Source organism: Schistocerca gregaria, chromosome 5, assembly GCF_023897955.1.
Source record: "Schistocerca gregaria isolate iqSchGreg1 chromosome 5, iqSchGreg1.2, whole genome shotgun sequence".
Lineage (NCBI taxonomy): Eukaryota > Metazoa > Arthropoda > Insecta > Orthoptera > Acrididae > Schistocerca > Schistocerca gregaria.
This window is the reverse complement of record NC_064924.1, coordinates 255,803,651-255,815,665: the sequence shown is the minus strand read 5'-3', so window position 1 is coordinate 255,815,665 and position 12,015 is coordinate 255,803,651. Positions and strand designations below refer to the sequence as shown.

General features: G+C 45.5%; 1 protein-coding gene across 1 annotated transcript; it reads right to left on the bottom strand.

Annotated features, from left to right (window-relative positions):
• Window positions 1–1,761: 1,761 nt before the first annotated feature.
• LOC126272856 (uncharacterized) lies at window positions 1,762–11,099 on the bottom strand. The gene is made up of 3 exons (XM_049976070.1): window positions 10,880–11,099; window positions 5,098–5,296; window positions 1,762–3,381 (listed from the first exon to the last, which is right to left on the bottom strand). The coding sequence occupies exons 1-3, from the start codon at window positions 11,069–11,071 to the stop codon at window positions 3,029–3,031; spliced, it is 744 nt and encodes a 247-aa protein (XP_049832027.1). The 5' UTR covers window positions 11,072–11,099; the 3' UTR covers window positions 1,762–3,028.
• Between the last annotated feature and the right edge of the window lie 916 nt (window positions 11,100–12,015).

The window sequence follows — 12,015 nt, the reverse complement described above, 5'->3', positions numbered from 1 at the left end:
CGGCGTAGATCCCTCAGAAAGGTTGGTGGGTCTCGTCGCCCATAAACAGCCCTTTTCAATCTATCCCAGGCATCACCGATAGGGTTCTTGTCTGGAGAACATGCTGGCCACTCTAGTCGAGCGGTGTCGTTATCCTAAAGGACGTCATTCACAAATGTGCACGATTGGGGGGCCAATTGTCATCCATGAAGACGAATGCCTCGCCAATATGCTGCCGTAATTGTTGCACTATTCGTCGGAGGAAGGCATTCATGTATTGTACAGATGTTACGGCGCCTTCCATGACCACCAGTGGCGTACGTCGGCCCCACATAATGCCACCCCAAAACAGCAGGGAACCTCGGCCTTGCTGCACTCGCTGGACAGTGTGTCTAAGGGGTTCATCCTGACCGGGTTGTCTCTAAACACGTCTCCAACGATTGTCTGGTTGAAGGCATATGCCACACTCATCAGTGAAGAGAACGAGATGCCAATCCTGAGCAGTCCTTTCTGCATGTTGTTGGGCCCATCTGTTGCTCGTTGCATGGTGTCGTGGTTGCAAAGATGGACGTCGGAAGAGAAGTTGCCCATAATGCAGTCTATTGCGTACAGTTTGAGTCGTAATACGACGTCCTGTGGCTGTACGAAAAGCATTATTCAACATAGTGGCGTTGCTGTCAGGGTTCCCCCGACCCATAATCGTTAGGTACCGGTCATCCACTGCAGTAGTAGCCCTTGGGCGACCTGAGCGGGCATATCATTGACAGTTCCTGTCTCTCTGTATCTCCTCCAAGTCCGAACAACAGCGCCTTGGTTCACCCCGAGACGCCTGGACACTTCCCTTGTTGAGAGCCCTTCCTATCACAAAGTAACAATGCGGGCGCGATCGAACCGATGTATTGACCGTCTAGGTATGGTTGAACTACAGACAACACGAGCCGTGTACCTCCTTCCTGGCGGAATGACTGGAAATGATCGGCTGTCGGACGCCTTCCGTCTAATAGGCGCTGCTCACGCATGGTTGTTTACATCTTCGGATGGGTTTAAAGACATATATGAAAAGTCAAAGGGACTGTGTCTGTGATACAATATCCACAGTCAACGTCTATCTTCTGGTGTCCTGGGAACTGGAACGATGCAAAACTTATTTTGGCATGTGTAAAATAACTGTCACTAAATGGATAAAAAAAGGTTTCATTTGGGTTTCAGTAGCCTTCCTCTGGGTCAATATATGCTTATGTTGAAATGTTAAAATGTGTGTGCATTCCTAAGGGACCAAAATGCTGAGGTCATCGGTCGCTAAACCTACACACTACTTAAACTAACTTTAAATTATGCTAGGAACAACACACACACCCATGCACGAGAGAAGACACGCACCTCCGGCGGAAGGGGCCGCGCAATCCGTAACATGGTGCCTCAAATCGCGCAACGTATGCTTATGCACTTATACTATACGTATTTACTACCAGCGTTTCAGACCAGAAACCTGACGCACTTGATTATCTCTAATTGCATGTACTCTGACAGAAAAATCAGGTGCAGTGTGACTTCGTCTCCTACAACACTTACTGTTAGCTTCAGTAATACATTAGCCTGTAGTCAAACTTGCGTTTCTGATGTTTCGCATGTTCAAGGCGAAAAGTAAATGTATCTCTGTTGTGCAACCAGAGATTTGTGTGGAAAGAGCCTCGTTTCCTGTATCTTCCTGCACATTAACAGGGAGCAGAGTTTTTGGCACGATTAGTAATTCATTGATATCGAAATAATGTGCATTAAGTGTTCTCCATATCGAAAACATTCTTTATTCAATTATTTATAAAAGCGTACAAATTCCTTCCGTTTTTCTTCTCGTTTCAACAGTTACAAACAAAACGTATATTGCGATAATAATAAATTAATCGTGCTTTGGCACTAGAAACGATGTTTCCCCACTCTGAGACTTCGATAAATGGGAAATGTGGAAGGGATAACAAGGAAATGTGCAATATGGTGCGAATAAGTTTTTGAAAATAAATACGAAGACTGCTCTTAAGCGAACACAGGGAATTACTTATGAGAATGAAGTACTAAATTTCGTTTTGGTTGTTCCCAAGGGAAAAAGATGTTATTAATTTTCCAGGTTTTTATTGAGCACTAAATAGAGGTAGTTATCGTTGCCCGATGGACTGGGGATTATAATGGTACGTGGCTCGAAGTTCTATCTGCGGACAAAATAGGCATGTTGCGAAACAAGTAAAATCTTGAGCCTGCAACGACTGAGAGGTGTAGAAGTCGTCTTCCTCTTAGATATCCCCCTGTTTTCGAAAGAGGCGCAAATGAATACTGTGTGGCTCAGTTAATTATTATGCTAAAATAACATCTTTGGTTTGTTAAGCGATGAAAAGTGAGACTGATTGGAGCTAAATGTAAGTACATCGATATTCTCCATAAGCTGATCTCATGAATTCTTCTATTGCCGTCAGCTAAGTACAGTCAGCAAGACGCGGCGTTTCGGGATCGTTGGAAATGGGTATCCAGCAACTTAGAGACATGTTGTTGCTCGGCAATGAGTTTACTGATATGAGAGATAAAGAAGGTTTCATGAGGCTCTGAGCTAACGACGTGAATGAGAGAATGAGATACGGCAGTGTCAAAGTAGCGCGCGTATTCAGTCCTGTGATCACCCATTTCTCAGACCCTGTGGTTGCCCAGTTTAAAGAATGGTCTTATCTCTCAGGAGCAACTATACACTCCAAAGTGAACAGTGAGTCGAATACGACAGTGTCAAAGCTGTGTTCCTATTTACTCCTGGGATCATACAATCCTGAGAGTCTGTGATTGGCTAATCCTGAAGCTCTGTGATCACCCAGTTCTAAGACTCTGTGATCGCTCAGTCCTGAGAAGGGATTGCTCTCAGGAGCAACTGGGCCCCTTGGGATTGTGAATGCGTTACTCTAACCAGTCTCAGTGATGTGCATGGTGAGTGGAGGAAGTTTGGAGGGGAGATGACGGGTGCTGGATGATCAGCCATCAGAGTGAGAGAGAGGATGAGTTGCAGAGGAGGCGGTCAGCGCCTGGTGGGTTGGTAGGCGCGGTAGGCCAGCGACCGCGCGTCCCAGCCGTGGGTGGCGGGGGCGGCGACGGGGGCGGCGGCCACCGTGATGGCGGGCGCGACCGGTTGGTCGGAGGACAGCTTCTGGCAGAGCTGCCACACGGCGAGCCCCAGCGACAGCACGAACGAGCCGAAGCCCAGCTGCAGTGCGTTCCACGCCTTGAGGCCGAGCACGCCGAGCAGCAGCGGCGCCACCGTCAGCGCCTTGACCAGCACCAGGATCGCGATCGGCACCAGCAGCTTGCGCAGCTTGCCCTTCTTCAGCTTCTTCTTGATCTTCTTCTTGATCTTGTTGATCTTGCTGCGGCCTGCGGACAGTCCGAAACCCCTAGCTCACTATACAGCAAGGGCTGATAGGCGGGCTACAGGCAGTAAAACTGTGTAGCGTGAAAGAGGACTTTGAGACGCTAAACCGTCGACTTGATGGTGTCTCAGAAAAACTGATGCGTGATTGTAGCTAACTGACACCACACCAGAGACTTGTTAAGTCTGTAGGGAAGGGTAACGAACTGTGAATGCTCTACGGTCGCTTGGCCCAGTAACGGAGACTCGAGTGAAGCGGAAGCGAATCTAAGAGGAATGACAAGAATCAGTGAAAGATTAGTAATAAACTCAGATTCTTCGCCACGCTGCCTGGAGGACCCGATAACTGTAATATCTGCGTGCATAAAAAGAGAAAAAGAAACAATTAAGGTCAGAACTGAAAAAATGAAAAGAGCCTACGTAGAAGTGAGGAGTTTGCGCCATAGAACACAATTTTCTAATGACGTTAAACTGAGACATTACAATACAGTTCTGAAATGAGAAGTCCTCTTTGTGTTGGAAAGAGTACTTTTTATCTGGATGCGAAATAGGATTAGAAGTTTTGGAAAAGACAGAAAGAAGACTCTTGCGAAAAATATGAGATCCAACAAACAACAGCGATGACAACTGGTTTTTGAGACCAAATAAGAAAATACACCCATTCTGCCATAAAATTACAGATCAGATCAGGAAAGGCATATTACAGTTTGTGAATATATAGAGCGGTGATTACTCAAATTTTTCCCTGAGGTAACACTTAATTTTAATGGAAAACCTGTTTTTTACTTTGTAGGTCAGTAATTTATTTTTAAATAAGAAAAACTTGTTCTGTTCAGTTACTTTTTCAACATTAAATCACAACTAATAACACAGGTATCGTAAAACTAAATTCCGTCCGATAAGATCTCTGAAGATTCAACGATACTGACAGACCGCCATGTCATCCTCAGGCTATAGGTGTCACTGGATACGGATATGGAGGGGTGTGAGGTCACTACAGCGCTCTCCCGGCCGTTGTCAGTTTTTCGTGATCGAATCCGCTACTTCTCACTCAAGTAGCTTCTCAAATCGCCTCACAAGAGCTAAGTGCATCCCGCTTGCCAACAGCGCTCGTCAGACCGGACGGTTACCCATCCAAGTGCTAGCGAAGCGCGACACTGAATCCGGGTTACCACTGAGGTAAGGCCGTTGGCAACACCGGTATAACAAAGTAATAAAAACAAATTTCGCCAAAATGTCGAGAGTAAACCTACCATGTTGCTAGTAGTTTTTCGCCGATCACATTTTCACATCCCGCAGAACACGAGTGTACAGTTTGGGAAACTCTGATCTAGAGGGAACTATGGAACACAGATTAGCAAAGATCTCACATTCTTCCAAACAAGAGATCGAACAGAGAAAATGGGTGGGGAGGCAAGCCAAAAAAAGACTCAGAACAAATGGAGATTGAGCAGGAGACCGTACCCAAGCAAGGCTAATTCATTTTAGATGTCAAGAAATTCGAAACTTTTTAGGAAGTTAAAACAAACTGAAATATAACTGGATGGTCACACCAGAATAAAAGGACTCATTCTGGGAAAATAAGAAGGATGAGAGAGAAGAGAGGTAAATAGTTATCTCGATGTGGTCCTTAGGTGGCCTGAAGCTCAATAACAACAACAAAAGACAGCAGAGCACTGCCACAGATGAAGCCCAGGAAGGGGGAGGGACGCTAGACTGACCTTCCTCCTCGGTGTTGGCGTCGTCGCTGTCGTCGTCGGCGCCGTCGTCGTCGTCGTCGAGGCTGAGGCTGAGGTCGAGGCGGCCGTCGTCGAGGTTCCTCGCCGAGACGACGAGCCGCGTGCCCAGCAGGTCGGTGTGCAGCTCGTGCGACCGCAGCCAGCCGGCCACTCCGCGGCCAGACTCCTCGGCAGCGCCCACCTGCCACACAAGGCACCACACCGCATTCTGTAGTGGCGAACAACGAGCTGTTACTAACGACACCGGACAGCACCACGCTGCACATTATAGTCACGAACAACTGCGCGCTATCGTGGTCACTCTCGGCCAGGAGGCAGCTTTTTCCATTCATGGTGCTGAGTCGAAGAAACCTGACTCACTACGCCTCAGCTACCGAGTGGAGGAGACTTTTACGCAGGTTCAATTTACTAAATGTTGGGGGGGGGGGGGGCTGCAGGAAACGTTCCTTGAGCGGGTAAGGAGCAGGATGGATCATTTGGACATATGGTTGAAGATGTGTTCTAAGGGGGGTACGTCTGTTTGAAAGGGAATATAGAAGTTCTTTGGTAGCGTACGTGTCAACGACTGATAATGCATATGAGAACACACCAGTCAAGTAGCAACGTTCTGTCTGCACTAGCACCTTAACTCCACACTCAAGACAGCAGTGAGCTGGAGCACCCAGCAGGGGAAGCACCGTTAGCCGCAGGCAGTGTAAAAATGCCTCCCTTTTGTGGCGTCGTGGAAGGATGACTGGTCCAACGAGGCGGTTGTCAATATTTTCCGCCCACAGTTAAGGCTGCAGTGATAAATTGCTTGGGCTGATAGTTTTGCCGAACCGGCCACACTGATGCCACTTTGTGATTTTCAAAATATTCAAGTTTCGCCATGGTTCAGATTCCGCGTAAAACTGTAAATTTCCTTACAACTGAGGAAGGTAATTGGTTCTAGAGTTGGACAATGCAGGGATGCACACCTCCAATACGGCTACGCTTAGTAACACACTATGGCATTCAAATCGACTTTCACATTTATTCGAGCTTTACTTGCTTTTTAAATGCTTCGTCACAATTGTACTTCATCCAGATTTACTCTTCTTTTCAGCATATAGCTTTACACTTGTTGCTACAAAGGTATCTTCTTCGAAGAAGTGCATCTTCAGCAAAAAATCAGTGACGTCGTTTGAGTAGATATTTTATAGCAACAGTCTCATTTCGCTTCCTTGTGGTGCGTCTCACGTTATATCAATTTCTGATAACGATTCACTGTACATTAAACGCTTTGGTCTCTACTGGATGAAAAATCTCGCATCATGCACACACATCCGAAATTGGTTAGTGTTCTCGTATTAATAACATTTATCATTATTACAAATATATTAACCGTTTTTAGAAAAACGTGGCAAGTGGTTTCTCGTCCGTGTATAGTTCACCCAGCTTCACACCAATACTAAGTTAGTGATTGTTCATATATTTACAGCATCTTCTGTGCGTGAACGCTAAGGGCGTTGCCAGTGGATCAGTAGATATGAGTCGCGCGGAATTGGCAGAGCGGTCTAAGGCGCTGCAGTCATGCACTGTGAGGCTGGTCCCGGTGGAGGTTCTAGTCCTCTCTCAGGCATGGGTGTGTGTGTCCTTAGGATAATTTAGGTTAAGTAGTGTGTAAGCTTAGGGGCTGATGACCTTAGCAGTAAGTCCCATAAGATTTCACACACATTTGAATTTTTTGAGTAGATATGACTTTCTATGACAGTCCATCGCCGTGATCACTTGTGTGTTATCGATGCATAATCGTGACCAACGGTGACCCGACTCTAACGGGTGACCCAGCTGTACCACGTGCCCCCAAACGCCTACACGTCGCGGGACGGATGTGACGACACCGGAAGAGCAGGATATCCATACTCGGGCAGCGACCGCCGCTGTAGCCAAATGCGTGCGCGACCCACTCAACGGTCCCCAGCATGATCCATCATTGACCACTGCCGCCTACCGAACTGGCCTCCCCACTCTGCGTGCTTCACGCACCGCGTTTACCGTCCACGTTCATCATTGTATTATTGCTTGTTTAATGCCCCATAAAATGTCCCACTGCCACCCACAGCTGACAGAACAGTGTTTCTTTTTTTTAAAATCTAAGGTTTTACTCCGTTTGTTGAAGTCGCTGCTCTCTCGTTCTTTCTACTCCACAATAACATAATATCACGTGTCCATGAGGTGTCCGGTCAGAGTTCTCCGTCTGTGACGAAGGAAACATTTCAGATCAATGCAGCAAGTCTGAAATTATTTCTTCAACACAAGGGGGGTGCCGAATTAATTTACAGTAAAGAACATTGTCCTCGCAACGACCACTCACACACGGCAGCCTTTTTAGTGCCTTCCAGTGTTCCATGGCTCTTCTGCCGGAATAACAAATTCGTGCTCAACAATATCATTATTCCCAGTTTCCACATTCAGTGTTGTCGGTTCAAGGAGCAGTGTATCTGCAGAAATTCTTCTTGAATCTCGGTTACTCATCAGATGTAAACATACCTTTCCTAAACACGATTCCTTTTTCACTGGCTAATAACAAGTACGTGAATTTCAATAATAGCTACACCAACAAGGGTCCGTTATTTCTGGAGAAGTGTACGCGTAAGTCGTCCAGTTAGTATCTTACAGCTTCAAGTAAGAAGTCAGTACAAACAGGCAATCTTCAGCGATAGTTCAGTGTTAGTGTACTACAAATATTACTATTTAAACTACGTGAAATGACCATCTAGCAATACGAATAGGGCAACATTATCAAAATTATGACATTTTAAAATTCAGTAAGTGAAACAACCATTTGTTCCGTAAAATACATAATCAGCTGTGCACAGGACTAAATTTTGCATTTATTGCAATTTATTTGTCTTTCGGAAACTTGTTTGGTTTCTTAGACATGTACTTGATCACGAGGTATAGGAGACGAGTTATTATAAAAACATAAACGGACAGTTATGACACTTGTTTCCCGTGCACTCGGTATGAAAAACAGAAATTCGAAGTTTCCAACAAATAGATATTATTTCCTCTACTGTTTCGTGATCGTGATGCTGACTTTGAAGCACAATATTTTGGAAGTGTACGGGAATACAGCAACATAATGTGCTCTACCGGAAGTACGGAACTACGGTATTAGTATTTCTATTCAGACGACAGGCATTTTCAGCCTCCCAGTACGTCCAGGAAAATGCCGTGATTCTTCCTTCGTTAGGTCTACATCAATTTCTTCTCCGTACCCCCCATATGCCGTCTCTAATGACGTCTCTGCTGACTGGACTTTTCAAACCACTACAAGGGAACGATAATTGTATGGACAGGTCCGAAGTACAGTGATATTATTTTTTGACATTTTGCCTATTAATATTATACAGTACTTACAGCTTTCTGGCTGGTAATGAACCTACCCTTTATATAGCGGCATAAAAAATTACAATGCACCTCGGCTTAGCCACCAGAAAGTACTGGTCAAACACTTCGAATAACTCCGGAGCCAGAATCATTTCCCAACCTTAGCCCTTGTTGCCCGGAATGGGCCGCGCTGGGTAGCCGAGTGGTCAGGGGCGTCTTGTCACGATACACGTGGCTCGCCCGGTCGGAGGTTCGAGTCCTCCCTCGGGCATGGGTGTGTATGTCGTCCTTAGCGTAAGTTAGTTTCAGTTACATTAAATAGTGTGTAAGCTTAGGGACCGATGACCTCAGCAGTTCGGTCCCATAAGACCTTACCACAAATTTCCAATTTCCACCGGGTTCTTACATCGTCTCTCAGGAAGTCAATATCTAAGTGGACACTAAGCTATAACCTTCTCTACCTCTTCGAGTTAAAATTTTACAGTTTTGCAGTAGAGGCTTCTTATTGGAACAATAGCTCAACTGCATTCAAACATTCCTGTCATAGGTATGCAGTCCACAACACTAAGGCTGATTCTCAAAGTAAGAGGAACGAGGAGGGCTTCATGTCATTTTATATGAGTGCAACGCACAGCTAGAGAGAAAAATGTCATGGAGTGTGGTAAACTAAAATAGCGTTGCTTTATCCGTTGTATACAACACATTTTTACACAATGTGAATACGAATATTGTCTTCCCGAAATAATTCGGAATTCACCAGTGTTAATAAAAATCGTTCTGGAGTTAGACCGTACTACTTAGTAAAATGAAATAAGAAGTGTGAAGCACGGGACGACATTTCTATAGACGTGCAGTGGTCTTCTTTTTTGCAATCAAATACTTACTTTCCGTCGAACAGGACCACTGCACGTTAGTCAAATATTCGGCCTTGATTTTTTAATTGTGATTTCATTTTGGCCATCGTCGTAGCCTATTGCTCAAAGGGAACATATTCATTTTGAGACGGTCTGCTCCAGACTTACAATTTTTTGATGGTAACACACTGCAAAGGAAAAAAAAGAGATAAGAAGAGCGCGAAACTTGCCTTCAGTCTTAGGGATATTTTCGATTGGAAGAGGTTTTTTTACGAATGTCAAATTGAAATTTAAAACAATTCTAAGCGTTTCAACAGGCAACCAACCAATTTAGCACATGCATCAGAAAATTTTTGGGATAAATGAAACTTAAAGAAACTGGCCAGATGCGAATAGGACTCGCGTAAAAAGAGTTCCGTACAAATATAACAGACAGTTTATCCATTCCCGGAAACGAGTATCTCGTTGATTTTTGTCTATTATTGATGTTGATACTGGCAGCATGTGGGTCCCATGGTTCTCATGGTCTCGTAGACTTTCCAGAATGTTTTAATTTGAAGTTTGACGTCGAATATCAAACGAAATATTTTCGTCGTGTGATATAATAACGAATTGACAATACTCTGATTTTTTCGTTTACTAGCACCTTGAACCTATGATTCTCGCCAAAGTTCATGGTTACACGTCAACGGGAAGTATCCTATATGTTTTAATGATTGAGTTTTGAAGTATCTAAATATCGAACATAAGTGACCGTACTTTTGAACGCATTGACTTAGAAGCTACCATTTGTTACATCACTAGGGGACTGAAGGCATTAAATGTACAAATATAACAGACAGTTTATCCATTTCCGGAAACGAGTATCTTGTCGATTTTTGTCTATTATCGATGTTGATACTGGCAGCATGTGGGTCCCATGGTTCTCATGGTCTCGTAGACTTTCCAGAATGTTTTAATTTGAAGTCTGACGTCGAATATCAAACGAAATATTTTCGTCGTGTGATATAATACCGAATTAACAATACTCTGATTTTTTCGTTTACTTGCACCTTGAACCTGTGATTCTCGCCAAAGTTCATGGTTACACGTCAACGGGAAGTATCCTAATATGTTTTAATGATTGGGTTTTGAAGTATCTAAATATCGAACATAAGTGACCGTACTTTTGAAAGCATTGACTTAGAAGCTACCATTTGTTACACCACTAGGGGACTGAAGGCATTAAATGTCAATTTGATGCTTCCACCTGTTACTGAGAAATGCGGATTTTAACACTGGGACACAGACTGACGACAGAGTGATCCTAGAAGGATTCCGTTTTTACCGATTGAAGTCCGTAACCATAAAAGGAATGGCTATGAAAATAGACTGCAAAAATCCTTTCGGGCAATGAAGTATATTTGTTTACACGTTCAGACTGGCTTCATCAGCCACAAAATGCAGATTCAGGTGTCGAAGGAGTCTACAAAGTGGTCGCACTGAAACTGTGTGACGTCAAATTTTTGCAATTGTTTCAGGTTTAAGCGAAGGTAGAGACAGAGTGAGAGACGCACCTGGCGGAAGCCGAGCACCTCCGAGAACGCATGCGCGGCGGCGCGGGCGCACGCCTCCTCGTCGCCGGCCCTGCAGGCGGCGAGCTCCGGGTTCGAGTCCTGGGCGGGAACGGCTGCTGCTGCTGCCGCCGCCGCGGCGGCGAATGCGCAGAGCAGCACGAGTGCGGCCGGCGTCGCGACGCGAGTGAGCATGTTGCGGCCGCAGGTGTTGACCGCGACTGGACATAAATCACGCCGCCGCCGGGGGCTTATATAGGCGGAGGCGCTCCAGTGCCCCGCTGGTACACATTCCGGCGCCCGCGTCCGGCGCCCGGCACGCGCGCCGCATCGCCGATGGCGCCGGCCAGCCGCCACTTTCCTGCGTGCTGGCGCGGCGCCCGCCGAAGGCGCCGGTTTCACTGCCGCGGCCTTCACTCCGGCTCCGCGACGCCCCCTCGGCGGCGCACTCGTACAGCGCTCTACCTCGCATTTAGCTGCGACTGCCGACAGACGTATCACTCTCCTCCCGTTCAATGCTATCACTTTCGATAGACGAGCTAAAGCCAGTTTTAAAAAGCCCAAAAAATCGTATAACTTCCGGCCCAGATAGAATAAATATCGGACACATGAAATGTGGAGGGACGCTATGTAAGGTAAGGCTTATACAGTTATTGAAACTTCCTGGCGGATTAAAACTGCGTGCCGGACCGAGACTCGAACTCGGGACCTTGCCGTTCGAGGGATAGTGGTGGACCACTAGCCCGCGAAAGGCAAAGGTCCAGAGTTCGAGTCTCGGTCCGGCACACAGTTTTAATCCGCCACGAAGTTTCATATCAGCACACACTCCGCTGAAGAGTGAAAATTTCATTCTGTATACACCTATTCTCTGAATGCTGGCAAAGTTGCAATATCCCTGTTGCCTGGATGACCAAAGAGGTATTTTCTATTTCTAGAAACAAGGACTAGTAAATACAAGTGACAATTACAGAGGTTCAAGTATTTTCAATGTAGTTTATAATATTTACTCAAAATATTAAATAAACGCTTCAAAACAAGAGCAGATGTATGCCTGAGAGAAGAACAAAGCGGATTTAGGAAGGATACTCCCCAAACGATATTTTTTTCTATATTAAAAGAGCTTTAGAAAAAAATACGAC

What these genes read in the sequence shown, in the direction of transcription:
- LOC126272856 (XM_049976070.1), bottom strand. Translation starts at nt 11,071, where the DNA reads ATGCTCACTCGCGTCGCGACGCCGGCCGCACTCGTGCTGCTCTGCGCA. An exon ending in AGGTGCTCGGCTTCCGCCAG is followed by an intron (nt 5,297 to 10,879) that starts GTGCGTCTCTCA and finishes CTTGTGTGGCAG; the next exon opens with GTGGGCGCTGCCGAGGAGTC. An exon ending in CGCCAACACCGAGGAGGAAG is followed by an intron (nt 3,382 to 5,097) that starts GTCAGTCTAGCG and finishes GACTGTCCGCAG; the next exon opens with GCCGCAGCAAGATCAACAAG.